Source organism: Stigmatopora argus, chromosome 14, assembly GCF_051989625.1.
Source record: "Stigmatopora argus isolate UIUO_Sarg chromosome 14, RoL_Sarg_1.0, whole genome shotgun sequence".
NCBI lineage: Eukaryota > Metazoa > Chordata > Actinopteri > Syngnathiformes > Syngnathidae > Stigmatopora > Stigmatopora argus.
The window spans coordinates 17,908,566-17,935,126 of record NC_135400.1 but is presented as its reverse complement, the minus strand read 5'-3'; the positions used below and the strand labels follow the sequence as shown (position 1 = coordinate 17,935,126).

At 54.8% G+C, this 26,561-nt stretch overlaps 3 protein-coding genes across 6 annotated transcripts; 1 reads left to right on the top strand and 2 right to left on the bottom strand.

Moving 5' to 3' along the window:
- Positions 1-352: 352 nt before the first annotated feature.
- Positions 353-8,843, bottom strand: dnajc7 (DnaJ (Hsp40) homolog, subfamily C, member 7). 2 transcript variants are annotated; one of them, XM_077620075.1, is made up of 14 exons: positions 7,792-8,843; positions 3,584-3,672; positions 3,373-3,497; positions 3,181-3,294; positions 2,818-2,892; positions 2,629-2,747; positions 2,361-2,514; positions 2,122-2,286; positions 1,925-2,016; positions 1,766-1,839; positions 1,494-1,640; positions 1,280-1,432; positions 1,133-1,195; positions 353-1,057 (listed from the first exon to the last, which is right to left on the bottom strand). In XM_077620075.1, the coding sequence occupies exons 1-14, from the start codon at positions 7,851-7,853 to the stop codon at positions 1,020-1,022; spliced, it is 1,470 nt and encodes a 489-aa protein (XP_077476201.1). In that variant the 5' UTR covers positions 7,854-8,843; the 3' UTR covers positions 353-1,019. The 2 variants fall into 2 exon arrangements, with proteins under 2 accessions (XP_077476201.1, XP_077476200.1); XM_077620074.1 differs by lacking the exon at positions 7,792-8,843 and adding an exon at positions 4,358-4,512.
- Positions 4,660-6,347, top strand: nkiras2 (NFKB inhibitor interacting Ras-like 2). 2 transcript variants are annotated; one of them, XM_077620077.1, is made up of 4 exons: positions 4,660-4,857; positions 5,117-5,226; positions 5,389-5,630; positions 5,718-6,347. In XM_077620077.1, the coding sequence occupies exons 2-4, from the start codon at positions 5,133-5,135 to the stop codon at positions 5,958-5,960; spliced, it is 579 nt and encodes a 192-aa protein (XP_077476203.1). In that variant the 5' UTR covers positions 4,660-4,857; positions 5,117-5,132; the 3' UTR covers positions 5,961-6,347. The 2 variants fall into 2 exon arrangements, with proteins under 2 accessions (XP_077476203.1, XP_077476202.1); XM_077620076.1 differs by having other exon boundaries at positions 4,661-4,966.
- Positions 8,844-8,954: 111 nt separating the features above from the next.
- znf385c (zinc finger protein 385C) lies at positions 8,955-26,441 on the bottom strand. 2 transcript variants are annotated; one of them, XM_077620072.1, is made up of 10 exons: positions 25,909-26,441; positions 22,606-22,836; positions 13,542-13,678; positions 13,237-13,347; positions 11,175-11,367; positions 10,027-10,278; positions 9,744-9,940; positions 9,482-9,583; positions 9,308-9,397; positions 8,955-9,186 (listed from the first exon to the last, which is right to left on the bottom strand). In XM_077620072.1, exons 2-10 carry the CDS (start codon positions 22,832-22,834, stop codon positions 8,956-8,958), a joined length of 1,542 nt encoding a protein of 513 aa, XP_077476198.1. In that variant the 5' UTR covers positions 22,835-22,836; positions 25,909-26,441; the 3' UTR covers position 8,955. The 2 variants fall into 2 exon arrangements, with proteins under 2 accessions (XP_077476198.1, XP_077476199.1); XM_077620073.1 differs by lacking the exons at positions 22,606-22,836; positions 25,909-26,441 and adding an exon at positions 19,323-20,950.
- Between the last annotated feature and the right edge of the window lie 120 nt (positions 26,442-26,561).

Below are 26,561 nucleotides of genomic sequence, written 5' to 3'. Positions count from 1 at the left end.
AAACTCATTTTGAGCCAATTTTTGGGAACGAGGACATCACATTAACATTAGGTCTTTGGTAAAGAAGTGGTTTCCAAAATATTGTTTTTATGAATAAAGGAAATGAATACGATGAGAACAAAAACAAAAGGAAATGCAAGCTGGCCGAGGGAGGCACCCGACAACATTCCAGTTTTTTTTTTTTTTTTTTTTTAAATCTCACAGTACTCGGCAGTTAATATTAAGCAGGATTTTGATGCTAGTGATGTATTAAATTTTGCTGTAAGAACTGGTGGAGAAAAGAAAAGGGAGGCCACAACCTCGTTGACTCAGTTGGAAAAACAGGAAGCTTTCACCAAAATGACAATGAGGATACCGTTGAAGACAACTTGCATTTTATTGGCAATTTCTCTAGGAAATACACATGGAGCCAATTTCTTCTCCTTTTCAAATATGCCCCACGTGTTTGTTGTTTTTTGACCGTTGGAAAATGAAATCTTCCTTGTTTTTTCACTTGGATAAGATGCCGTGACTGGCAAGAAGAAAAAAAAAAAACAATAAATATCAAAACAAAAACTATCACATATCAACGTCCAGTCACGTGTGCAATGCAGCAATCTGTGGATGGCAATGTCAAGAATTAAAAATAAAAAAAAAATGGGGGAGGAGAGTTTGAGAGACACGCGACAGACGCTCACGCTGGCGCCGGCTGGCGAGGACGCCTTTTGCCCACCGCCGTTATGAGATACTTCAAATAAGAGAATGGCGCTTTCATGCAGGGCGCCAAGCCATCTGGGCTTCCCGCGTAGACCCCCTAAAAAGAGGAGCTGCACCGAGTTCACTTCACGTACGGCTGTCGAGTCAATGGCGTGGATGACGGCGACCCGCGTCTGCTGGACCGTACGGGTGGCCGGCGGAGGGGCGAGCGGGCTGGCGGGCGGGCGGGCGAGCGAGCGGGCTGACGGACGCACGGGACTGGGGGGAGGGAGGCTTAGGGGTTCCAGGCCACGCACGTCCCGACCGACGGCAGAGGCGACCGCTTAACCGAACTGGAAGAAGAAATTTCCCGGTCCGGCCGCTGAAAGATAAGAGCCGGTCAATCCGGCCTTCAACGGGCCAACGAGCGAGCCATTGCGGGCCATTGCGGGCCTACCTTCAAAGCTAAATCCTCCCGGACCGCCGAAGAAGGCCTTGAAAATATTGTTGGCATCGAAATCTGCCGAGAGAAGAGCCCATGGCAGAATGGGCGAGCGGGACGGGTGGCGCGCCACGACGCCCCCCCCCCCCCCGTTTGGCTTACCGCCCATGTTCATGCCCTCGTCCTCCAGGTCCTGTCCGCTGTCGTAGCGCGACTTCTTCTTGGGGTCCGACAGCACGCTGAAGGCCTCGCCCACTTCCTTGAATTTCTTCTCCTCTTCCTTTTGCACCTCGGCGGCGGCGCCGCTGTGGCGATCTGCCAGACGGGAGCCGTTGTCGGCGGGCCGGCCGGGCTTTCCCGGGACGCGCGGACGCACCTGGGTGATGGAGGAGCGCCCGTTTGCGGTAGGCCTTCTTGATCTCCTCCTCGCTGGCGCTCTTGTCGACGCCCAGCACCTTATAGTAGTCGTTGCGCTTGCTCTTCTTCAGCTCCAGCTGCGCCTGTTTTAGCAACTGCTTGTGCTCTGCCGGGCAAAATGGCAAGAGGAGAGTCGCTCTGCCCGGAGTCCCACCGGATCCATGGATGGGGGGGCCATTTGGGGGGGGGGGGGGGGGGCGTGGCGACAAAGAGTCATTGTTATGACCCTACCTTTGGTCTTCTCTGTCTGGTAGACCTTCTCGTAGTCGCGAACGGCCTCTTCGTACTGCTCCGTCTCCATGCAGCTGCAAGGTCGCCAAAGGCGGGTGGGCTCCATCAAGTCCGGGCAGGTGGGCGGGCGGGCGTTTGTCCGGGCGGACGGTGCGTTACCATTGCGCTCGCCGCAAGTAGGCCTTGATGTAGCTATCGTCCAGCTTGATGGCCTTGGTGCAGTCTTCGATGGCCTGTTCCACTTTCTTCAGCTAGAAAAAGAGAAGGAGATCTGAGCCGCCCCGTCGGCTAGCCAGACAAAAAAAAAAAAGCCTGGCTCGGGACCTCGGGGAAGCGCCCGTCCAAAGCGCGCCTACCTTGGATCCCACGGTGGCTCTGTTACAGTAGAGCTTGGCGTTGGTCTTGATGTTGTTGGGGTCTATGGTCAGCGCCTCAGAGTAGAGCACGTAGGCGGCGTCGAAGCGGCCCTCTTTAAAGGCCTTGTTGCCCTCCTCCTTCTTGGCCTTCAGCGCTTTGGCGTTCTACGGGGCAAGAGAGAAAGAAGGGCCGGCTGCACGGCGGTCCCGCCCGGGCGCAAAGCCGCCGTCGTACTGACTCTACAAGCCAGGCGCGCTTTCTCGTGGTCCGGGGCCATGCGCAGGGCCTGCACGAAGAACTGGACCGCCTTGTCGATGCAGTCCTCGTAGTAAAGGCAAAGGCCGCGCACGTACAGCGCGTCCGCGTTGGTGGAGTCCATTCTTAAAATGTCGCTGAGGGTGTCAAAAGGGCAAGTGAGGAGTAGCGCGCAGTGTCTGTCATTCAATGTAACGGAGGCTAAACTAGGAGTACGTAGCGCAAGGCAGATCACTGGGCTTCACCATTACCTGGCCACGGACTGAGCCTCGGGGTAGCGGCCCAGCAGGGCCAAGCACTCGGCTTTCAGGATCTTGAAGCGGTGGCAGGCCGAGGCCGACTCCAGGGCTCGGTCCATGCAGAAGACCACCTGCGCAGAGATGACGCGGCGTGAAGGCGCGCGGGAAGCCGAGTGGGCGGCCGGCCGGCCCGGCTCTCACCATGCGGTAGTCGCGCTTGTCGAAGCCCATCTCGGCCATGCGCTCGTACTCCAGGATGGACTCGGCGCTCCTGAGCTGAAAAAGTCGTATGGCGGAGCGGCCTATTAAACTTAGGAGAAGTGCTTCAGACAAGATGAGGGAAGCTTGTCACCGCGACAACATTTTCAAGTCGAAAAAAACAATCACATTTTCCGATGTGCATAAATAGTCCCAAGTATTAAGAGTAAAGGGCTTTGTTAACAGTGGCAAAGATCCTATTTCCTCCTGCATGACAAACTGCTGGTGACCCCTGACCGCACAAAAATCAAAAATGTGTCCCCAATATTCAGGGGTATAGCGAGAGGTGTCAGGGAAGGAGCTGACCTCCGGTTGGGCTTGGCCGTTGTCGGGATCCAGCTCCAGAACCTTCTGGAAGCAGCGCGAGGCCGCCATGGCGTTGCCCAGGGACAGGTGGCACTTGCCCTCTCGCAGGTGGCCCTGCGACCAGAGCCGCGCCACTCCATTGGTACCGCAAAGCAACGGGCGGGACGAGCGCAATGCACATCTCCCAGGCACCTTGGTAAAGGACTGGTCCAGCCGCACCGCTCGCTGGGAATCCTCCAAAGCCTCGCGGTATCGGGACAGCATCATCAGCGTGGCCGCTCGGTTGCCGTAGTAACTGGCGTTCTTCGGGCACATGTCTGCGGGCAAAAAAAAATGAGCGGGAATCAAATCACGTCCGGGAGCAGGGGGGAAAAGCACGGGAAAGATCATGCGACTCAGGTACCGATGGCCCTGGTATAGTAATTGAAGGCTTCGGCGTAATCCTTCTGGATGTAGAAGGCGTTGCCTTGCTCTTTGTAGCCATCTGCTTCCCTGAAGCAAACAAGTGCAGTTCATCTCTATTCATTCAAATGCAATCATTCTTGAAAGAGAGATCAACACAACCAACCCTACAGTATACTTGTGTATGGCGCAACAACAACAAATCTTAAAATAACATCAAACTAAGGGCTTCTTAGTTTTGGAGTGGTATGACTTAAAGTACTTGCTAAAGGTACACAGTACGAGGTATCAGAGTTGGGGAGTTTTGGTACCGAGCGAGTCTCTCTTTGGCCGGGCATGGAGAAGGAAAAGTCAATGTCGGATGACCATTTGACTGACTGGCAGCTAAACATAGAATGTAGGAACACATGACACCGAGCATGCTGTCCACTGTGGCCGAAAGTCATGCCTTTAGATTTTTTGGGGGGGAGTGGGCATTCAAAATTAGTACGTCACGACCACTCCGAACTTTCGGGAATTGACTTTTCACGATGCGGTGGGTAGGTGGGGGGCTGAAAAATGCATCGGACAACTTTAGCAGCCAACTGTTTGGGGCAGGGAGGCTTTTCTGCGCCTGAGTAGAGGACAATAATAAGATGACAAACGCCTCCTCGGAGCCAAATAGCGACTAGCCCAATTGGGTCTCTTCGTGACACGACTCCGGGACGTCCGGCTGTAAAGCAGAAGTGGAAGACGCCGGCAGAATTGCGTTCTTGCCGCTGTCAACGCGTCCTACCGTTCCAGTTCGTCGTCGCTGAGGAGTTCTATGTCAGGGTCCATGTTCACAGTAGCGCATCTCTCAGCCGCCATTTTAAAGTGCATTAGGAGAGGGCGGAGTCAAATGCTGCAGTTGAAGTGACGCATTCACCGACAGAATGTATTGTGGAATTTTGAAAAAATGAACAATATAGTTATTTCTCATAGAAATACAAAGAATAAGGTTTTATGTCCGTGTTGTTACTTTTTTTCTAAATGTGCTTCATGTGTCTATTTTAAACGCGCTTTGACCTAAGGAAGTTTTTAAAATAAGTGGGAACGCCCAGTAAAGACGTCACTACGGCGCGCACTTCCGGACTCCAATGTAACCATAAATATGTAAACAAAGTCACAGCGCATTTAAACATTTCACTCCTTGCATGTATCAAATGGTCGCGCATTTTCACGTTTTTTTTTAATCTATGGAAATTCCCATGGTCTTTAAAGGTGATATAGATTAGAGAGCAGAGACATCGGGAGGTAATGACTACGCTCGTTATTGCCTATTACACAAAATAAGACGTGCTTTCTTGTGAGCCCTGGTCGGGGATTGTTCGGTGTCAAGAAACATCTCAGTTTAAAACCCAGCGTGAGTTGTTTGGTTTTGGTTCAATTTCGCTACCGCTCATTTGTTGGTCGATGGAAGCTAAAGCTAAGCTAGTTTGTTGGCACACCGACTCAATTCTGCGAGCAAACGATGTAACTGTAGATGCGTATATATATATTTTGTTTTCCACAGAGAGAGCAAATTCGTCATGGGCAAAAGCTGCAAAGTGGTGGTGTGCGGCCAGGCTGCAGTTGGTAAAACGGCCGTGCTGGAGCAGCTACTTTACGCCAATCATGTAGCAGGTAAACAAAACGTGTCGACATTATGGAACGTAACTATATACTACTTTGAATATTCCTATTTCATCTGTTCGGCTGTGGTGACAGGCCGAACGTCAGTTTGGATAGGATTAGAGGTATAGATGGCAAAAGCAGCCCAACTTTTTTTGGTGATTGTCGGGTTAGGTTCCGAGCCCATGGAGACGCTGGAGGACATCTACATGGGCTCCATCGAGACCGACCGGGGCACCCGAGAACAAGTGCGCTTCTACGACACTCGGGGTCTCCGCGAGGGCATGGAGTTCCCCCGCCACTACTACAGCTTCGCCGACGGCTTCGTGCTGGTCTACAGCATCGACAGCAAGGAGTCCTTCAAGCGCATGGAGGCTCTCAAGAAGGACATTGACCGGCACCGAGATAAGAAGGAGGCCGGTCCATTTTTCATTTTCTTCTGAGGGGAGAAAAAGGCATGTATTGATCGGTGGTAACGTTGCAAATTGGGTATGGCTTTGCAGGTGACCATTGTGGTTCTGGGCAACAAACTGGACAAGCAGGACGAGCGGCGCGTGGACGCTAACGTGGCCCAGAACTGGGCCAAGAACGAGAAGGTGCGCCTGTGGGAGCTGTCGGTGGCCGACCGGCGCACGCTCATCGAGCCCTTCGTCTATTTGGCCAGCAAGATGACGCAACCGCAGAGCAAGTCCACCTTCCCGCTCAGCCGTAACAAGAACAAGGGCAGCGGACCTATGGATGGCTGAGGAAGCCATCCAATCCATCACATTCCACCGCCATAAAATATGTCCGTATTTAAAAGAAGTCCCTTTTTCCCGTCATCGCATCAAGCGTCGAGACCGTTAATCGCCGGCCATTTTAGGGCCACCGCAACACGTGCAAGACCTTTTGTCACGCCGCTTAGCTCCATTCGCTATTCCGTGACTGAATTAGGAGGACCATATTACACCGCATCATTGACATTCATCCTTCTCTACGGAGAAAAGGAACAGAGGTGGCTTTTTCATCAGGGCTCACTGGTGTCTCTGAAATGTTTTTGTTGTTGCCGTAAATACTCATGCTTTGCGAAAATAAGTCTGTCCGTTTAAACTGCATTTGTTTGCATGTTCAATAAACAAAGTATTTGTGCCTCACATTTTGCTTTGCTTTAAATCGGAGTGGCGTTGTCAGACGCGATTGGGAGGGATTACTATACCACTTCTGCTGCCAAGTGACACCTGGCAACGTCATATACCAGCGTCGGGGAGGGAGTGGGGGTCAGGTGTCTCGCCTTCGCGTCATTTGACCACCAGAGAGCGCTCTGAAACAACAGCTCCAGCTCATCCCTTCCTCTATTGTGTAGCCAGCCACTCGGGGTCCAACTGGGTCTTGGCTCTTTTTCGGTCAGAAAATGGTTCTGATTCACAGGGCAACTATCCTTCACAAGCCCTACTTCCACAGGACAAGGAGAGAGAGGAGAGGAGTTCTATAAGCTGAGGCGCACAAACAACATGCGCCCCACATCTGTCAGAAGCAAGCAGAACCAATGGGATCCGGAAGCCATTTTAGGCCCGCGGGGAAAGCACAAGCATTTACACAAGGTCACAGAGGTTAATGTGTGGGAAAAAAAAATCACGTACCCGTTTTGCTGCCGTGCCTACAATGGTTGATGACGCTGGGTGAGGAGAATACCTCAAGTGGAACATTTGTGAGGCTCCATATTACGACACACAATGTCCCGTGGCGTCCCGTGGCGTGCTGTGCCGTGCTGTGCCGTGCCCCCACCCCCAGAGGGTGATTTCATCTCAGATGTCCCATTTATGTCATTTTCTAACGAAGGTCATTTGCACTTGAGGCATTTCTTATTTTATACTTGAATAAGTACTAGTATTCTCCTTTTTAAAAGTGTGCAAAGAAAATATTACAGGCCTGTGAAATTCTCGTTGAATTTTTCACCACTAACATCCATCATTTTTGTTCACGTAGAATAACTCCCTGTGAGTATTGTAAGATTGTCTATGTAGTGATCATAGTCATTGTCCGCGTACAAAATCCACGAGAAGCAATTGAGAAGTTCTAAAAGCTTTTTTATTTTCCAAAAATCCACCGGGTACTAGCTCTCTTTACCCTGAACCTGGATGGATTGGTCGCAACCCCTGAGAAGGGCCGGGACATTTTTGGACCCCCCAAACCCCCCCCCCCCCCCTTAAAAACGGCCTTTAAAAAAAGAGAAATCATAAACAATAACATGTTCTGGTCATACTCTATGGTACACATGACAATATCAACTCTGATAAAAGCTCTAGACGTCCTCTATGGGGTTTGTTTCTACACTGACCGCCACGCGACAAGAGTGAGGCCGGCTGGCCGCTTGACTTATGGGTGGTGGGGGGGTTGTTATTTGGACATGGCTTTGTCCTGACAGATGACACGCACGCACACACACAGACACACACGACTATACATATTGCACAATGAAGAAAAATGCATAATCCCGTCTGTCACCGAGGGGACGAGCGGCCGCCTGGCGACGGGCACAAATGCACGGCGTGAGGAGACTGCTCGCTATTGCTTAGAAAAGATCAACCTCGTGCTCACCTGATTTGTTTCTTGCGTGCGGCGCCAAGTACTTTTAAGGTGCTTTTGGGGGCGGTTGCCATAGTTACGCTGCACTTTTTTGTTTCCTCCCATGCGCCGTGCAGAGGCCGTCAGTCGGGCCCGCCTCCTCTTGGTCGGCCCATCGAGTGGCGCGCCGGCCCGGCGGAAAATGGACGTGGGCCCAAAAGAGGGCTTTTCAAAGCGCGGGCCAGCCGGAGGGACCTCTGACCTTGGCGGCTCAACTTCGACTGCCCCCCTGGGATAGCGTTGGCGGGGCTGATTTTGTTTGGCCTAGCCGTGCTGGCGTTATTGGCACTTTTGTCCGCTCGTCCGCACCGACCGACCGACCGACCGACCGACCGACCGACCGACCGACTTGCCACCCTTTCTAACTCCTTTGTAATTACAAAGCCTTCCTTTTAGGCTCTATGATGCGTACCTAGTTTCCAAATGGATGTACATTGTGCTCTTTCTTATCCGTCTAGCATCAGGGGTGTCAAACCGGTTCTCAAAGGGCCGCCCGCAGTGGGTGCCGCTTTTCATTCCAACTGAACGAGAGGATACCTTTTGTAAGTGTAATCAGTTGATTCAAGTCAGGTGCTACCTATTTTTTAGAAGACACCTCATTGGTTAAACTGTGGCCACTGGATTGGTTGGAACAAAGACCAGGACCCAATGCGGCCCTCCGCGAATTGGTTTGACACCGCTGGCTCTAGTTTTTCGGCCTTCCGAGATGGACGACTCTTCACAAGTGAAGAGATCCTGGTCTTGGGCCTGTTTTTGTTTTTGTTTTTGTACTGTTGCGATATCTCAAATGAGCCGAGCGCATCCATTAAAAAATGCTTTTTTCCCCCTGGAGTCGGAATGAACGCGTTGTTTTAAGCTGCCTGGTTAATATTGGAAATCTGAACAATTCAACGTGTTTTCCGGTCTCACACTTAGTAAAGGGAGTCGATCTCAAACGCACGGCTGGGCCCCTTAACGGTGGCCGTGCCCCCCGCCCACACGTTTACCCCGGGTAACGGCTATCGATGCGGCCTTCGTCCCTCACTGGTGACCGGGGGAACGGGAAGCGGGGTGTGACGCGGGGGTCACCCACTGCATAGTTTGGTCTCGGGGAAGGGAGGGGGACACCAAAGGGGGGCGGTGGTGGTGCGGGTGGCATTAATAGGGGGAGAAGATGACGGGCGCGTGGGCGGCCCGAAGAGGCCCCGGCGCGGGCCGGAAAAGCGCCGGCCCCAAGAAGGGTGTATGTATGAAGGCGGCGCCCAGGGGGTGGCGCAGCGCCGCCAGCGGGTTGGTGGCCACCGTGCACAGGGCGGGCGCCGTCAGCGGGCCGGCCAGGAAGCCCGCGCCCAAGCTCTTGCTCAGCTGCTTCTGTAAGGCCAGTTTGGTCTGGAGGAGAACACACAAGAGAGACACAACACGGAGGACGTGGCTTTTACGTGGCTTTTGCCGCGGCGTCGGCGACGTGCCTCGGCCGAGCTCTCTCGCCGTGGCGCCTTCTTTCACTGACCTGCGAGGAGAGCGAAGCCAGGCCGTACTGGCCCAGAGCTTTCTTCATGACCGACACGGCCGCGCCCGCACAGCCGCTCCACGGCATATTCTGCGGGGGTACGGAAGGGTCACCGGGCTCGCCGCAAAAGCACAAAGTAGGGGCGGTGGGACGGACGGCGTCCGTGTTGCTCACCATCAAACTGGACTGCTGCTGCTGGTTCTTCCCGTGCGGGGTGAATTTAGGCCTGGGAGGTTTCCCTGCCATTCGATCCTTGTGCCGTCTGCTGTTCATGTGCTGGAAGTGAAAACAAACACCTGCTTCTTCCTCTTCTTCGGTGTCAACAAATTGCAATTGGCCCATTACCGACCGGCCGACCGTCCTCTCCGGGGAGGAAGGCCCCTCTCGCCGTTTTGGACCTCTTTTGAAAGGCCCGTTTCCGGCACCGACGTCTCACCTGGCCCAGTTGCGTCTCGGAGTTGAGCGAGATCTCGCACGCCGCGCAGCGGAAGCCGGCGGCCGAGACGCTCCCCGGGGCGCCTTTGCCGGCCGGGCGCTCGCTCTTGCAGCCGGCGCGCGGGGCCGCCGTCTTGCCCCCGCTTCGGCGACGGGGCGGCGCGCTCTGACCCTCCAGCGTCAGCTTGTGCTTGGCACCTGACGGGGACAGCGTGACGGAATGGAGGACGCGTCCCGCCGGCGGGCGGGCGGCCGAGCCCTCCTCGCTCCTCCCACGTACGTACCGCTGTTGTGGGCTTCCAGCTGGGAGGCCGAGTTCACCGTCACTTTGCACGAGGGACAGCGGAGGCGCGCCTTGTCCTTTTGGCCGTCTGGTTCGGCCCGCGTCTCGCCCGAGCCGTCGCCCCGGTCGAGGGCCTCCACGTCCCCGGGGCCGTCCGGGGCCCGGCGAACCGTCGGCGACGGCGAGCCGCCGGGACTCCGCTCCCCCGTTTTGACGTCCGGGGAAGACGCCGCTTCCGGGTCCGGGCCGAGACCTGCCGTAGGGGAAGATTAGCCTCGTGAGCGAAAGTCCATTCTGCCATACCTTACGCCATTCTCCTACCGATTGAAATTGAAAATCCCAGTTTTTAAAGCCACACCCAAATGTCTTTAGAGCGTTTCAATGAACGGCCAGCCTCTTTTAAAGGCAAAAGATGATCGCGCGGGCGACAAATCGTCATGAGCTCCGACTTCCTGCCACGCGTCTGTCAAAAATGACCGTGATTGACGCCGACTGTCCAAAACGTCCACGATTGACACTTGTCATCGGCGATGCGTGACGGCCGTTTCCCGGGGAACCGCCTGGGCCGCCAACGCTTTGTGGTACGACTTTGACGTCCCCTCTCTGACACGACGGCGACTGGAATGGCAAGAGTGCCCGTCGCTATCTGCCTGTCACTGCGCGCTTCTTTCAACGCGTGCTTTGGGTACCAGGTGCTTTTTTACGGTCATTCGGCACATGTCAATGATGCCTAACCCTTGGCTGTGTATACTTCTTCTTCTTACCATACACTTCACGGGCCGCGATTCCATTTGGTCCCACACTGCAATGATATCCATTTATCACTGAATGCTCATTAAAGTATAAACATGTTTGAACAGCATACAGCCTTCATTGTATTGTGTTCTCCATTTTTAGTCCAAACCCGCTTAAATGCAGCATTTTATTTTTAAAAAAGATCTTTAACCACATCTAGCATTTGAGCTGGAAAACAGCGCCCTCGTGCGCCCAAACACACATCAGGGCACGGGGTCTGACTGCCGCTGGGTAGCGGAGGTGAATGGTAGTACGGCCACCTAGTGACCCCCCCCCCCCCCAAAATACACATTAAGATAGATTCGGACGGATTTTGAATCGATAAGTGAATGGATTTTTTTTCTTCTCACGTACAAGTTCCCTCCCAGATAGCGGGCGGCGAGGTCTCGGCGCCGTGCTGCTGCTCCTTGGCGCCGGACGATGCGCCGGACGAGGCGTCGCCCGGCCGGCGTCGCCGCTGCTGCCGCTGCTGCCGATTCTTCTGCGCCTCCGTGGCTTTCAGCTTGCGCGCATGCTTGTGGCCCTTGTAGTGCGCCTCTGCCTGATTCTGCGCCGCAAAAGACAGGCAAAAAAAGGCAGCGATTCAATTCATGCGCTAGCCAGAGTTGTTCCCAGATAACAGCGGCAGAGCGCGCACAGCTAGAATTGGGGATGCGAGACGTGCGACTCTAGGCCATCTACGCACCAGGCGAGAGGACGGCGAGACCGGCGCACGCCGCACATGCTAATAGTGGGGCTTGTGCGCACACACGCGCACAAGCCCAAGTACGCCGTGACTGCCCACATTTTAATCAGAGAGCAACGCGCACGCCGTAGTCCAATCAGAAGAAATCCATAAACCATTACCATGCGAAAGCCGGGGGAAAAGAAAAGGAAGCGTGGAACGTTGCAGTAGCCATTCACACTTCTAAAATCTGCATCTTGCTGGCTTGGTAACAGACTACTGCGCACATTTCAACCACCTTTGCCTTTGCAAGATTCCCATTGGAAGTTCGTGGCCAAAGGCAAAACATCCACCAGCCCAGGTCACGAACCGCAGAGCCGCCGGGTCGACGGTATCTGACGGCGGGCAAACGTGACAGGCCGGGGCCAAAGCTCACGGATCGGAGCCCTCCGGACGGGCAGGCTCGGGGACTTGAGGGCCGCCACGATGCCAATGTGCGCTTTGGATGATGAAGAGGACTATAAATAAAGTGGGTGTCGCGCCGGAGCGCGCCGTGACTAACGTGCTGTGAAAAAGAAGCTTCAAACGTTGCTTTCACGCGAGCGATTCTGCCGCCAGCTGAGTCTCCCGCCACGCACGTCACCGCTCGCGCTGGAGTGCGGACCCTCGCCGCAACGCCACCTCGCCCCGTTCCCGCAGCGTGCCATTTTTTCAGTCCTTTCTTTTGGCGGATAAAAATAGACGGCGCCCCGAGCAAAAGCAAACGGAAGGCAAATAAAAATACTACGTTTGGAAGTGCGGAAACAGAGCAAATGGCCGCCATCAAATAGAGAATGGCGTCGATGCGCCGCGGCTCTGACGTCGCGGTCCGTGAAGGAAGGGTCGCGGAAGTCGCAAATATGCTTAGAGAAGGTGCCTGAATAAAAACATTTGTGCCCGATGGAACTCTTTGGCCGGCAGATGAGTCCATTCTGATGACTAATCACAGGCCTGGTTTGGGTCACTTTTCATAGGGCATTTTTCCCCCGCCCACCATTTTTGCCGAACATTCCTTGGTCCATTTGAACCTCCCGCCCGAAAGGGATTGGCCACGCGGCGCCGTCCGTCCGTCAATTGTCAATGGGCTAACGAGGAAGTGCCCCCAAATGAATAGCAAGTGACTCAAAGCGTGTTAGGTGTTGCCTTTTGGGGTTTAAGTCCAGTTTAGTTTCATTTGATCTGTAGTCTTTCTTGCCTAACCGTGACCCGTCCTTGCCATTGCCCATTGAGTTGACCTGTGCTTTCCCCTCCCCCGGCGTCTCTCCCGTCTGCTGGCCCAGGTGTTTCCCATCGTCTCGTCCAACCCCGCCCGCCCGCCCGCCCGCCTCGCGCAGTTTGCCAGTTGTCGTCGGCTCGTTCGCCGTTCACGTACACGCCGGTGTCACGACTCGGGACTTGAACCAGGCAAAAAAAAAAAGCTGGCCCCTTCTTCCTCATCTTTATCGCCAACGTCTGTCTCTTTGCTCATGTGTGAAAGGACCTGAGACACGTGACTGGCTCCCCGTGCTCGCTCGTGTGAACGAGCCAACGAGCGAAGGCGCTTTCCGCCGAGCCCGTCGATTGTTTCTGCCCCCGGCTGCCCGATGAACTCCCAACTAAACACACAAAGAAAACGTGGCTCCCGGTGGGAAAGAGGCTGACCTTTGGCGGGACGCGTATTCTCTCCGTTGGAGACACCCCCAAAAAATCCCCTGGAATCAAACGTCTTCCTACCGTGGAGTTAAAGCGCAGGTGGCAAATGTTGCAGGAGATGATGGGTTTCTTCTTGAGGGGCTGAGGGACGCCGAAGGTGTGATTGATCACCGCCTTCTGGACGGGGTCCATCTGAAAAAAAGGACAATCGAAAAAGAAACCGGGGTGGATCTCGTGCTTTTCAGCCGACCCGAGTCGGCCGTCATGAAGTTCGGCGCTTCGGTTGGACTTTTACAGCGTTTGGTGTCCCGCTTGTTGGAAGAGGAAGGAAGGAAGAGAAATGCGTGCGGAAAGTGGAAGGAACGGTGTGGCGTGGTGTCACTCACCGTGTTGAAGTTGGGGAAGAGGCTGAGCGGCGACGAAGCGTTGAGCGGGAACGGCAGCAGGCGCTTGAGCTCCAGCCGAGGCACCGCCCCCGTCGCCACCGCAGAGGTCATCGCCGGCCCGCCCTGCCCCGACGTACCTCCGCAACAGAGACGACAGCGTCTTAGCCCGTGACTCCCCAAAGAGAAAAGAGCTCGCCTCGGACCACCATCCAAAAACAATCGACTCCGTTCGAGCCCGAGCGGATGGCCACGACTTGTCCCGCCGTCAGACGGGAAAAATGGGACTTCCGTTGCCCAAAGGCCAAGGGTTCATCTGCAAATCGGCGTTGATCAAACCGACCGACGGCTTTTTTTCCCGTTCGTTCGTCATCGAGAGAGACAATGTGAGAACGTGCGTGCTAGGCTAGCTGTTTGAACGCTCTAAATTGCTTGTGCGGCGCACGAGGGGGACGGGCCGGGGACGGGGACTGGGGCCGGGGGCCGGGGACCGGGGCCGGGGACCGGGGCCGGGGACCGGGGCCATGGGATTTCAAATAGAGCCGGCCGGCACCGAGAGATTTCTAATTCACCGGCGGGCCAGCCCATGATTTGGGGCAACCGCGAAGAAGCGATTGGGGAAGGCGCTCAGCCTTCTTTTCAGTCTCGCCGATAAAGGTGGGCCGCTCCCTGGGCACCTCATTGAGTCGGTACCCGTACCTGAGCCCTCAACCTGCGCTCGCCCAGAGGAAAGCGTCGCGGCGGGCGGGCATCGCCCGGGTGGCGTTGCCTGGCGTTGCCTGGCGTTGCGTGGCTTCCCGGCGAAAGCTCCCCCTTCTTCCTCCTCTTGGCCACGGCGCGCTTGAGTCACCGCGTTTGGTTACGCAACGGCCAGCGAGCGTCATCCCGCATCTGTCGTGCGTGTGTGTGGGTGCTCATTTTCATTTTCATCAACTCCGTCGTCGCCCTGGTTTTCTCTCTCTCTCTCGCCGCAAAGTAACGGCGTCAATCTTAGCGAAAGATGAACAGCCGAGCGACCGTTTTCACGCTTTTTCACAATGGAGCGCGTTGGCTGGCGTCTGACGCCATCAAAGGTACCAAAAAGCACATTTTCTCGCCCGGCCGCAGCCGTTGGAATGGATTGAGAGCCGCGGGTGCGCTTGGCGCAAAAGCCAGAAGGGTCGACTGCTTGGACGGGAGGGCGAGAGGGCCGCAAAACTAGCGCGAGCGTGAGGCAAAGGACGCTCACCCCGAGCACCCCGGGAGCCCTTTTAGACGGGACGGCCGTGGCTTCTAATTAAACGCACCTCGGGGTTGGACGAGAAACGGCTTGGCCAGAGCGCCATCCGGAAGGCCCAAAACGAGGCTTGCTTGGCCAAATGTCCCATTGGAACGGTGTCGACGCGGGCAGTAATGTCTCCGTGGGAGGCATTTGTGGCTCGTGCTTTGGCGTCCTCGCCGTCGCCGTCATTTGGGCTGTTACTGGATCTGGGTGGATGCGCGGCTCTGTATCCTCTCCGCTTTTTGAATAGAATGGAATTTTTCAAATGCAAAGGCCAGGCGCGCCGGAGGCCAAATGAAATCCAAAGAATAAGAGGAAAACAGCAGGCCGCCGCAATGAGCCCAAAGCATTGACGTGTTTTTGTTTGTTGAAATTGAGCAGGAAAGTGGTGAGCGGCAGCCTTCAGTCCTTCGGTGTCGGGCACAAAAGGCTTCCGCGGGATTTGAAACAGTCGAGTGGAACGCCGCACGGCCAAATCACGGGCGAGATGTGGTGTCAGATCAGTGGAGCGCCCAAAGGGAATGACAGAAAGGTACGGCAAATGCACGTGGCGGCCGCGCATGAAATCCAAACGAAGAAAAGGTAGAATAAACAAGCATTTCCTGAGAGTACTCAGGAGGAACAACTTGGACACTAGGCTTCCGGTAACCTTCTACAGAGCCACCGTCACCGTGGAGAGCATCCTGGCGTAGCGCATTACAGTGTGCTACGCCGGAAGCACGGCAGCGGACAGACCAGGCCATGCAGAGGGTGATCAACATCATGGGCTGCTCTCTGCCCTCACTGGATGACATTGGCAGCCCTCGCTACCTCAGCAGAGCCAGGAACATTGTCAGGGACCCACACCACCCTGGTCACAACCTGTTCCAGCTGCTGCCCTCTGGCAGACGCTACAGGTCTGGCAAAGTACGGACAAATGGACTTAAGGACAGTTTCTTTCCCACAGTCATCAGGCAGGACTCTGAACTTGCGTTAGCACGATACACAATCCCTTCTGTTCAATAACTTTGGTGTGTGCAATAACAATGTGCAATATCTTAGACCAGTGGTCTCCAAACTATTCCACGGTGGGCCGCAGTGGGTGCGGGTTTTCATTCCAACCCATAAAGAGGACACCTTTTTTCACCAATCTGGTGTCCTACAAGTGCAATCAGTGGATTGCAGTCAGGTGCTTCTTGTTTTCTGCTGAAATCTCATTGGTCAAACGGTTTATGCTAGAACGGTTGGAACAAAAACCTGCACCCACACCGGCCCTCGAGGACTGCTTTGGGGACCCTTGTCTTAGACTGTGCAATATTCTAGAATTCACCTAGCCCCGCGGGATGTGACTTTTTATACTTTTATACTACTATTTATGTTGTTTTCTTTGACTGGGAAAACACACTTTGAAAAGCTTGGAGTAGCACCACCAATTTCGTTATACACAGCTGTCTATGATGACAATAAAGGCTTTTTGAATTTTGAATTTTGAACTGGCTTTGACAGTTTAAACCAGGCAGGCAGGCAGGGGTGGCTTTGCAAAGCCATCCGGCACATACTTAGGTGACAAGGTTGAATCAACGGGGGTTGGGCCAACGTGGGTGCAGGCAGCTTTTCCTTCCAAGCAATCCAACACTGACCGAGCTGACAAACTTTGAAGCAGCGGGGGTTGGGCTGAAACGAGAAGCACCTGATGGCAATCCACTGATTGCACTCGCAGGACACTAGTATTGTGGAAAGCTTGCTCTTTATGAAAAGCTACATCTTGTGGAATAGTTTGAAATGAAAGCCTAGTCTTATGGGATGCGACGCCTTTATATCAAATCAAAAGCCTTTATTGTCATCATACACAGCTGCGTAAATAACGAAAAGGGTGAAATATCATTCAATCACTCAAAAGTCTACGCTTTGATGGCCAACGTTTTCAATAGGTCCAGAAAAAGTCTTGGACTGGCTTGGAGAGTTTACACCAGGCAGCTTTTTGCTCAAGACATCCAGCACCGACTGACCGAGCGAGCGAGCGAGCGAGCGAGCTGACTGACAAACTTGAACCAGCGGGGGTTGTGCTGCTTGAAGCACCTGACGCCAATCCACTGATTGCACTTGCAGGACACTAGTATTGTGGAAAGCTGCTTTGCTCTGTCCAGGTTGAAACCAAAGCACTCACTTATACCCTTTATTTTAGTCTGCCCAGGCCTGTTAAATAAATGCCTAGTCTTAAGGGATGCTACGTCTTCCTTCATATGTCCAATACTTCAATTTCTTTGAGGCGCTCGCTCGCTCTTCAATGGACAAAAGTTCACGCTTTGATGGCCCATGTTTGAAATAGGTTAAAAAAAAGAGTCTTGAATTGGCTTTTGACAGTTTATACAAGGAAGGGAGGGGTGGCTTTGCCAAGGTGACAAAGGCACATACATAGGTGACGAAGTTGAATCACCGGGGGTTGGGCCAACGTGGGTGGGTGGGTGGGGAGCGAGTAGCTTTTCCTTTAAGTCATACAGCACCAACCGAGTTGACTGGCAAAGTTGAAGCAGTGGGGGTTGGGCTGTGTGAAGCAGCTGACTCCAATCCACTGATTACACTCGCAGGACACTAGTATTGCAGAAAGTTTCCTCTTTAGAACTTGAAACCAAAGCATTCACTTTTGGCCTTTTTTTAGTCTGCCCAGCCCTGTTAAATAAATGCCTAGTTTTAAGGGATGCTACGTCTTCCTTCATATGTCCAATGCTTCAATTTCTTCGAGGCGCTCGCTCGCTCTTCAATGGACAAAAGTTCACGCTTTGATGGCCCATGTTTGAAATAGGTTAAAAAAAAAAGTCTTGAACTGGCTTTTGACAGTTTATACCAGGCAGGGAGGGGTGGCTTTGCAAAGGTGACAAAGGCACATACATAGGTGGAAAAGTTGAATCGACGGGGGTTGGGCCGCTGTGGGTGGGTGGGGAGCGAGTAGCTTTTCGTTCAAGTCATACAGCATCGAACAAGCTGGCAAAGTTGAACCAGCGGGGGTTGGGCTACAAGAAGCAGCTGACGCCAATCCACTGATTGCACTTGTGGGACACTAGTATTGTGGAAAGCTTTGCTCTGTCCAGGTTGAAACCAAAGCACTCACTTATACCCTTTATTTTAGTCTGCCCAGGCCTGTTAAATAAATGCCTAGTCTTAGGGGATGCTACGTCTTCCTTCATTTGTCCAATGCTTCAATTTCTTTGAGGCTCTCGCTCGCTCTTCATTGGTCAAAAGTTTGTGCTTTGATGGCCCACGTATGCAATAGGTCCAAAAAAAGTCCAAGATGGCGGCGGCGCGCACGGGTGCAGCGGCTCGATGCTCTCCAGTTTTTTTTTTTGTTTTCTCAATCTTATCGTTCTTTACTAACATGTGCGAGGCAAACTTTTTCTACAGTCGCCAGGATTGAAGGACTCTCGGGAGGAGATGCCATCTATCCATCACAACTGATTTGATTTGATTTCACCTCCTTTTCCAAAAGGGATTTCAGCCATGCACTTTGGCTTTAACGTTCCCCTCTTTTGCTCACGCTCCAACTGCGCCATGGCCGCTTTTAAAAGCTGTTTTTTCCTGGTCTCAATCTGGCAGCATCCAAACGCGGAAGGAAGTCCCGTCATGGACGGCTAAATCCAACTGACCAAAGGCTAACCCGGCCGCAATGAGCGCCGACTGAACCCCGCCGAGTGCAGATTAAGCACCCCCCCCCAACCGAGGAGAAGCCACAGAACGGCACCCGCTCCCCGGGCTGGTAACGGGCGCTCCCGAGGGCCGTTCCGACCGTCCCCAAGAGGAAAGGTGGGCGGAAAGGCCCAAATGGCCGTCCGCCCTCCGCCCTCCGCCCTCCGCCCTCCGATTTGCCAAGTAGCGAGCCCTGCAAATCACTGGCGTCCAAACGGCCCGAGGACTTTAACGGCCCGATTTTTTGCTCACGCGGCGGCGCAAGACAAAGAAAAGCTCCCAGTTTTCTGGTGGTGGGGGTCGGTCACCTTGTTTTCCATAACAGCCCGTGTTTCCTATCCTCCACCTGCTTGACACTGGCATTTATTCTGAACCCTAAGCCCTTTATCCATACTTGTTTTTTTATTCCATTGATTAAAATAGAAACATCTCCGTGTGATTCAATGACTTTTGAAAAGCTTGAGGAAGGCTCCAAATATTTGTCAATGATCCCCTAAATAGAAATTCTCCAGACCGTTTCATTGCTCTTCTTGATTCCAGAACTTTCTCCAAAATACGACAGGTATGGTGTAAGCCAACGATTGACGTGACGGTGGATTACAAATAAAAAAACAAACCCCCTTTTCCCCCCTCATGAAAAAACGGGGCAAGCGCTGTTTTTGTGAGGCCAAAAGGCTTTTATTGGATATTTGGAGTGCAAAAACAATGAGATCTTTTCTCCAGTGCAAATGATATTGTCGTATAGAAAGAAAAGGCAGTACTAAGTTGCTCCCTTGGCTGAGAAGAAGGAAGTGGTGTGACCTTAAGACCATGTCAACTAAATGAGGATGAGGAAGGAGGACTTTTTAGGGTCAAGGACTCACCGATGAGCATGGCAGCGGTGGCGGTGGCGTTGGCGTGGCGCGTCCGTCCGTCCGTCCGCCCGTCCTTCACCTCCTCCTCGTCCTCGGCGCGGAGAGCAATTGGCGGCTGTCGGGGTGCGCCGTGTCCGACTCCCAGGGGTGTCCGGTGCCCCGCAATTCCACGCCGTTAAATTCCCTCCCGCGTGGGCTCAACGGTGGCTGGCCAAGAATGAATGACGGAAGAGCGGAGCAGCCTGGACCGCCTCTCTCTCTCTCGCTCTGTCGCTCTCTCTCTCGCTCTCTCTCTCGCTCGCCCCAGAGAGCACCACAGATTAGCGATGACAATATTTTTTCTCCCACTCGGAGCGCCAACGTACGGCCGCCCCAGCAACACCGTGACCCTCTGTCGCCGTCACTGGCGCTCAGAGAGTCAACGGATCCAATTTAAGGCGCTCTGAAAGTTCAAACTTCAGCATCGTTTATCTTCCGAGCAACCGTGAGGACTACGGTTGAAAAATCTGAGGGGAAGAGGCGGGAGGGGGGGAGGGTTGATTTCCACTTCACCATGGAAGACACCATGGTCGCGTCATTCAAATGCGCCGAGCAAATCGATGCCCTCGGGTAGCATCTGAAGACACGCCTATTTTCTCCGGCCGACATCGGAGTTCGCTCGTCTCCCGTGGAAAGACGAGCACCCTGGCGCTAGGCACCGGAACGTGGGCGAAAAAAAAAAGCGTGGCGGGCAGATGTCAAAAGCCATAAAGTCTGGGAAGCGGCGTCAGCTGGAAAACGGAGCCACGCGGCCTTCTCGCCCAAAGAAGATGTCCTCCGGCCCGACGCTCGCTCGCTCGCCCGCCCGCCCGCCTGCTCGTCTGTCTGCTTGAATGACTGCGTGACTGCCCGGGCGGCCGCCTGTCGGGGCGCGTGAGGGCACCGGGCCGTCCTTAACGCTGACGAGCGGCGACGGCCTTCGCCGCGGCCGAGAGGAGGAGGAGGAGGAGGAGGAGGAGGAGTCTAGTCGAGCAAAGCAAATGTGCCGACGGAAATAAACAAAGGCGTGCACAGCCAGCCGTGGCCTCATGTGCGCAGAAGGCGCGTTTGTGGTCGAAAAAGACCGTTTTAAAAAGCGCCCTAATTCCAAAGAAACCCAGGCGGGCGTGTCTTGGAGTTGAGCCAACGTGCAATATCTGACGGGCAAAAAAGCCAAGGACGCGGACCCCGCCGCCGGTCTGCCGGACCTCCACTTGACCTCCACTCTACGGGGCGGGGCTTGAGAGAGCGCCACCCCACTCTCCCCCACGTCGTCTCCCGGCGAGAACCCTGCTTTCTCATTGGAAAGAAAGACAACGGGGAAAGAAGGGCAAGGGGGGGGGTCGAAGGGGCTCCGCCGACGGGGCAAGTCGGAGTTCCGATCGCATCCGCGTACAATCCGCCAGTCTCTTATGTCGAGATGAAGAAAGAGAAAAAAAGGCTATCGGCAACGGCCCAATCGGTGGTGGGCGGGGCCCGGGTCTCTAATCCCGTTATCGGGCCCAGCAGATGCTCTGGACGCGACAATAAGAGGCAGCGCAGACGGAGCAGGTCGGGAGCCAAAGGACGACTCACCCTAAACCACTGGTTGGCGCTATCCCAATCCCACCGGGCGACCCTAACCCGAGTCCCGAGGAACTAAAGGCAAAATGTCCAGGTCCGCTGGTATGGGCCCCGTTCCGCCAACCCGCTTCGAGTCCTCCAACGTGCGTCTTTGGGAAGCGGAGGACCCGGAGAAAGCCCAACCATATATTACATTGAAAAAAAAAATGGGAATGCGCTACGCCATCAGCTAAGCGGCGCGACCACTATTGGTTTTATTTTTGGGCCAGCTTTTCCGTAGGTGACGCCCGTCTTGTAAATTGTACCGAATTCCGCTGACGCCACACATTTTTTCATTTTTTTTTGTGACGCCCTAGCCAGTCCCAAAACGGTCACGTGAGATCTTTGAAAGTGGCCGCTCCCGCCCGCGCGCCCAATCGGCAGAGGCCGCGCTCGCGCGCTCGCCCAGAGCGCAATTTCTAGCGTATAATTAGCTTTTAATGGGCAACCTCGTCGGGGGCGAGCCACATTAAGCCGGGCCGGCTTTGGCTGGCCGGCTTAAAATAAGCATTGTGAAATTGCCTGAGAAAGCCGGTCCAGTCGCTTGTTTATTTGCCCTTTCTTTTGGTCCTTTTCCGGGCACGCTGACCTACTTGGGACTGTTTTTGCAATACAATCAGATGCGTGGCATGGTGCCAAGGGACCATTTTAAACATAGCGTACGTATGTATACGCCATCAAATAGACACGGCGGATAATGTGGCGCGCCTGGGCTAATCCGCGCGCCGTTTATGCTCGCTAATGAAGCGCATCCAGATCAAAGGCTTTCTTTAATGGGATTTGCTTCAGCAGAAAGCCAGCGCAACGGCTAAGGCTAAGGCTAAGGCTAAGGCTAAGGCTAAGATGCCGCCAACGGGGTGTTGGGCTCACACGCACGCACGGAGGCCCACTTTGTCCTTGCGTCCATCGCCACCAAATTGCCAAAAAGTGGCCAATTTTGCCCCGCGGTGTTGTAAAGCCACGTCTTCTGCTCGGAGGCCAGAGTCCACGGGCTTGACGTGCGCCAAAATTGACGTCGTGGGGAGGGGGTGGGGGCGCTGGGTAAAAAAAAATGCCCCTTTGCCAGCCAGCCCAAAATAAAAGCCAGACGCGCAAGTGCGCTCATGCGGAAAATCCTGGCCTTTAATCCAATCTGTCGCGCTTTATTAAAGCAGAGGCAGAAGCAGAGGAGGTGGCATCGGATGGCATGAAACGGCCAATCGGCCGGCCCTGCCCGGTCACGAGCGCTCGAAGAAAGAAACGGAGGGAGGTCTGTTGGTGCGTGTCGCCTTGACCCAAATCTCTTTGGGTCCAAGCGCACGAGACGTGTCAAGAGGGCTAGGAAGACGTCCGACTTATTGGCGTGACGGTTCAGAAAATATTCAAAACACTGACTACATAAGCGGAGGACGCAGCAGGCGGGCAGGCCGGCAGCCCGGGGGAGTCGGCAGAAGGTGAGTGGAGATGAGGCCGAGTGCGCGTCACGGAGAATCGGCACGCGCCCTCCGTCGGCGGCGCGCGGCCGTCGTCGGGTTAGTTTAGGTCACGTCGGGTGGTTAGATCGCTTGGTCCTTTTGCGTAGCCGCTCGTTTTACGGAAGCATGAGCGTCACGTGCTCCCCAAAAAATTCATCCAAAATGGCGGCTCTTAGTCGTCAATCTACACCCGACGTTCGCTCATTTGACGCTCTCACCTGCGTGGACGCCGCTCCGCCGCCGCCGGAGCCTCCTCTGGTGCGACTTGCCCTTGTAATGGATCTGCGCCTGCGCCGGCGAGTTGAGCCGGAGGCGGCACAGCCGGCAGGCCGCCGCTGCCGTCGTCGCCGCCGCGTCGCCTCGGCCGGCGCCCCCCGAGGATCCGTCCTCGCCGGAGCCCAAGGCCGGCAGGCCCGGCAGGCCCCATCGGCCCGAGGGATGCTTCATGGCTGCCGAGACACAATGTGGTAGAATGACAATTAGGCGCTAGCATTTTTCTCCCGCGCTCTTGTATGAAGTCGCTGGCCGTTGAAAAGGACCCCAATGGTATAAACGAATACGTGGTGAAAGCTTGAAATCTCATTATAGTTGGAGACTGACAATAAAAGCATTCAATTCAATTCAATTCAATTCAATTCAATAGGAATATTTGAGGCCAAAGCTCATTTCCACCGACTCATTTCAAGGACGTCGTACACGTTGCTTGAAATCCAAGGATTTGGCAAGAAACGTTGGGCCGGCTTCCGTCGCCGCCCCCAAGAGCGGAACAAAGCTATTAGCCGCGTTAAACTAGGCTAATTATCTAGCGCGCCATTAACGCACACAGGGGAAAGACAACATTGGCTGAAATAGGACATTCGAGAAGGAGCCTGGCTTCCAGTCCGCCTCCCTACTCGTGCGCACGCCACAGCGCAACCACAGTTGAAAAGGGCGCCGACGCGCCGCTCCGAAGCCAGCGCTTTGGCCATTGGCCGGCTTTTACGCCGGGAAAGGGGTGGAAGCCGTCCGAGATGGAGCCCCGTCCACCTTGGAAATAAATGACGGCTAATTCCGCAACAACGGAAACCCACAGAACTCGTTTGTTTGCTCGGCTCACGGTGCGGCCCGCCGCTAATGAGGACCACGGTGACGGTGGCCCGTGTACGCCACACACGGAAAGGACTTGTTTTTTTTTTAGAACGACGGCAGTAGAGTTCCAAAAGAATGAGGCCGGCGGGATTCCCCGGCAGACCGTCCGAAGATCTGCGGTGAAGCGACGGCACGCGGCGAGAGCCACGTTAATCGCTGGTGGAAAATGCTTCCAATTTCACGCTAAGCCCCTACTTGGGGCTAATCCGCCGCCCCGGCCTCACTCGCCCACCCGATAAACGTGCGCGCCGCCTAGCTCTCTTTGTTAACGGACTGCCCTTTCGGCTTGATTGACAGCGTACGCCTCCAGCGGGAGGACATCCCGAGGTCGCTTCGGGCAAGTCTTCATCTTTCGGAGCCCGCGTGACCAAGGATGGCCGCGTCCGGTGGAGGGAAAGCGCCACGCCGAGGCCAAGGTCGGGCGGGAGCGACGCTTCTTTTCCGACGGCCGCCGCACGTCGGCCCGGAGCCAAAAGCGGCGTCCCTTCCAGGACGCGTGGGGCTTTACGTGATGGGCCTCCGCGCTGGCGACGCGGCTCGCCGGGCGCACTTCTGGCGCCGTGTGCCACACGGGCCCGACACATTTTGCCGAGTACGCCAGATGGGCCAAGAAAAGGCGCTCAAAAGTCAGAGCGCGCAGAGGCACTCAAAGGAATGTGTGTGTGTTTGTGTGCGAACGTACGACACACGGGGCTCCAATGTACGCCCTTCAAGGGCGTACTGTGCCTGGCGGCGGGGGGGCTGCGGGCGGGCGGGCGGGCCCACCCTCTGTGGCTTTTAAAAGGTGGGTGGCGAGCGCAGGGGCAGCCCAGCTGACTGGAGCCAGTGTGGGAGGAAGACATTTTTTTTTTAAAGCCACTTTTCAATGACGCTCTTTGCCACAGACGGCCGTAGTAGACGTTACCGCCGAATATTTCATTCTAATTGTAGCTTAGGAGAGTTGGGGATGTTTATTTTTGTCTTTTTTTTAGCTCGGGGTTAACGAGACAGCCGACGCGCGACACCTTAACGATACAAAATAGGAGTCACGGCAGTCAACGCTGCAAGAGGGTGAATCCGAGCCATTTACGGCGGTCATTCCGCCACACCGTTGGAATTTCGGACATGGGCTATCCTACAAAACAACCAACTCCAGCACCCCCATGAAAAGATAATGGCCCATTTTTCAGCGCGGACAAATTGTGCCCCCCCCAGGGCAGAAATGGCATCTTTTCTGCACGCATCAGACCGCAAATCCTGGCCATTTTTTTTCTGGTCACGGAACGGGACAAAAACAAGCGGGAAGGGCGGTCTCCTCTTTACTCGGGCAGCAATTTGGGCTTCCGTGACGTCACGTGTCAGGCCGAGACCGCGCCCGCCCGCCCGCCCGCCCGCCCGAGCTGGAGAGAGAGGCCTCTTCCATATCATTCCCGCTCCAAAAGGGCCAGTGGAATTGAACTTGTGGATGGTTGTGGGCGCATTGGTGAAGGAGCCTTCTTGTCCTTTGTCACGGCTACCTGCGGCAAGCACAGTGAAGCCGCTGTGTTGGGCGCTGACGGCGGCATAAACGCCTCAGTGTGCGCGCCCGCGTGTTTGCTTAAGCGTACACACTGAGGCCACTGTACACGTGCAGGTGGAGCGGCGCAACGACCGGAAGCCCCATCGCCCAGCCAATTGGACGTCTATCGCCGTCGGAGGCGGGCAACGATGGCCGACATTCGGCTTTAGAAGGTAACTTGAGCACGCCATTTGTGCTGGCATTTCAAAATAGGAGATGGACGGGTTGGGGAAAAACGAACGTAAGCCTCTCCCTTTGGATTGGCTGCCGTCCGCCGCCCCCCCGAAAGGCTTCGCGTACCATTTCAAGTGACTCGGCCGTAGGTGTCAAACTCCTTCCAGAAAGGGCCAAGTGGGTGCAGGTTTTGCTTCCAAGTCACCAAGAAATTTCCCGAATACGGGATGGAATAAAGTTCTAACCTAACCTAACCTTTTCACCCATCTGTTTTCTTCCAATTGTAAGCAGTTGATTGCAGTCAGGTGCTGCTTCTTCCAACAGACCTCCTCATTGGCCGAAGTGGCCGCGCTGGAGCCAGGAGGAAAATGTGCACCCATTTGGCCCTTTCTGCAATGACTTTGACACCTGTAAACGAGGCATTTGAAACGCTCGGAGCGCGCTAGTTTTCGTCGGCGTCCACAATCAATGGCGTTCGATTGGCGAGCGCGAGAGCGAACGAGTCGGATTCGTTGAGTTTTGGGCCAAGTTCCAAATAAGTGACAGCGTTGTGTCAGCGAACGCCACAAAAACAAACAAACAAACAAACAAACAAAAAACAACGTGTTTGCTTCTTCTCTGCTATCTTTTCTCGCAAGTTTCGGCACGCAACCAAACGACGTCCAACTCCAATCCAACTTACCGAGGCGTCGCAGGTGTCCGTCCGTCCGCACACCTGAAGCTCCGGTCCGGCCGCCACGCCGACACGAGAGTCGCTGTCGAGTGGCGAATCCGCGTGTCCGTCCAACGCCTGCCCTCGCCTGTGGGCTGGCAGGGGAGGCGGGCAGGTTGGCAGGCAGGCAGGCAGGCAGGCAGGCAGGCAGGCAGGCAGGCAGGCAGGCAGGCAGGCAGGCGGGCGGTCGCTGTGGTCAAGGCCGAGCCAATCGTCGCCGGCCGAAAGCATCCGACGCGGTCAAGTTGGCCCAAGCGCAGAGCGAGCGGCGGCGGCGGAAATGACCTTTCAAAATTAGAGCGCGCTCATCTCCTCGCGAGGCTCTCGTGCCGAGCAAATGCGAACAATGTACAAATGTGACTCCAGCCTGGGCGCCCGCAGCAAGCCTCTTCAATTCAGACTACATTCTGTTTGCGCGACTCGTTTTGAACGCTAGCTGAAGCTAGTGAATGAAACGATGCCTCTCCTCTCCTCTCCTCCCCTCTCCATCGGCTCGGGCTTCGCGAAAGCCATCTGGCAACATTTCCAGACACGTTGGGATTTTTGTTTTGTTTTGTCGTTCGGAATTTTGACATGGCGCTACCGGCCTGCCTGGCTCATATCAAGTAGGACATCGTCAAGCC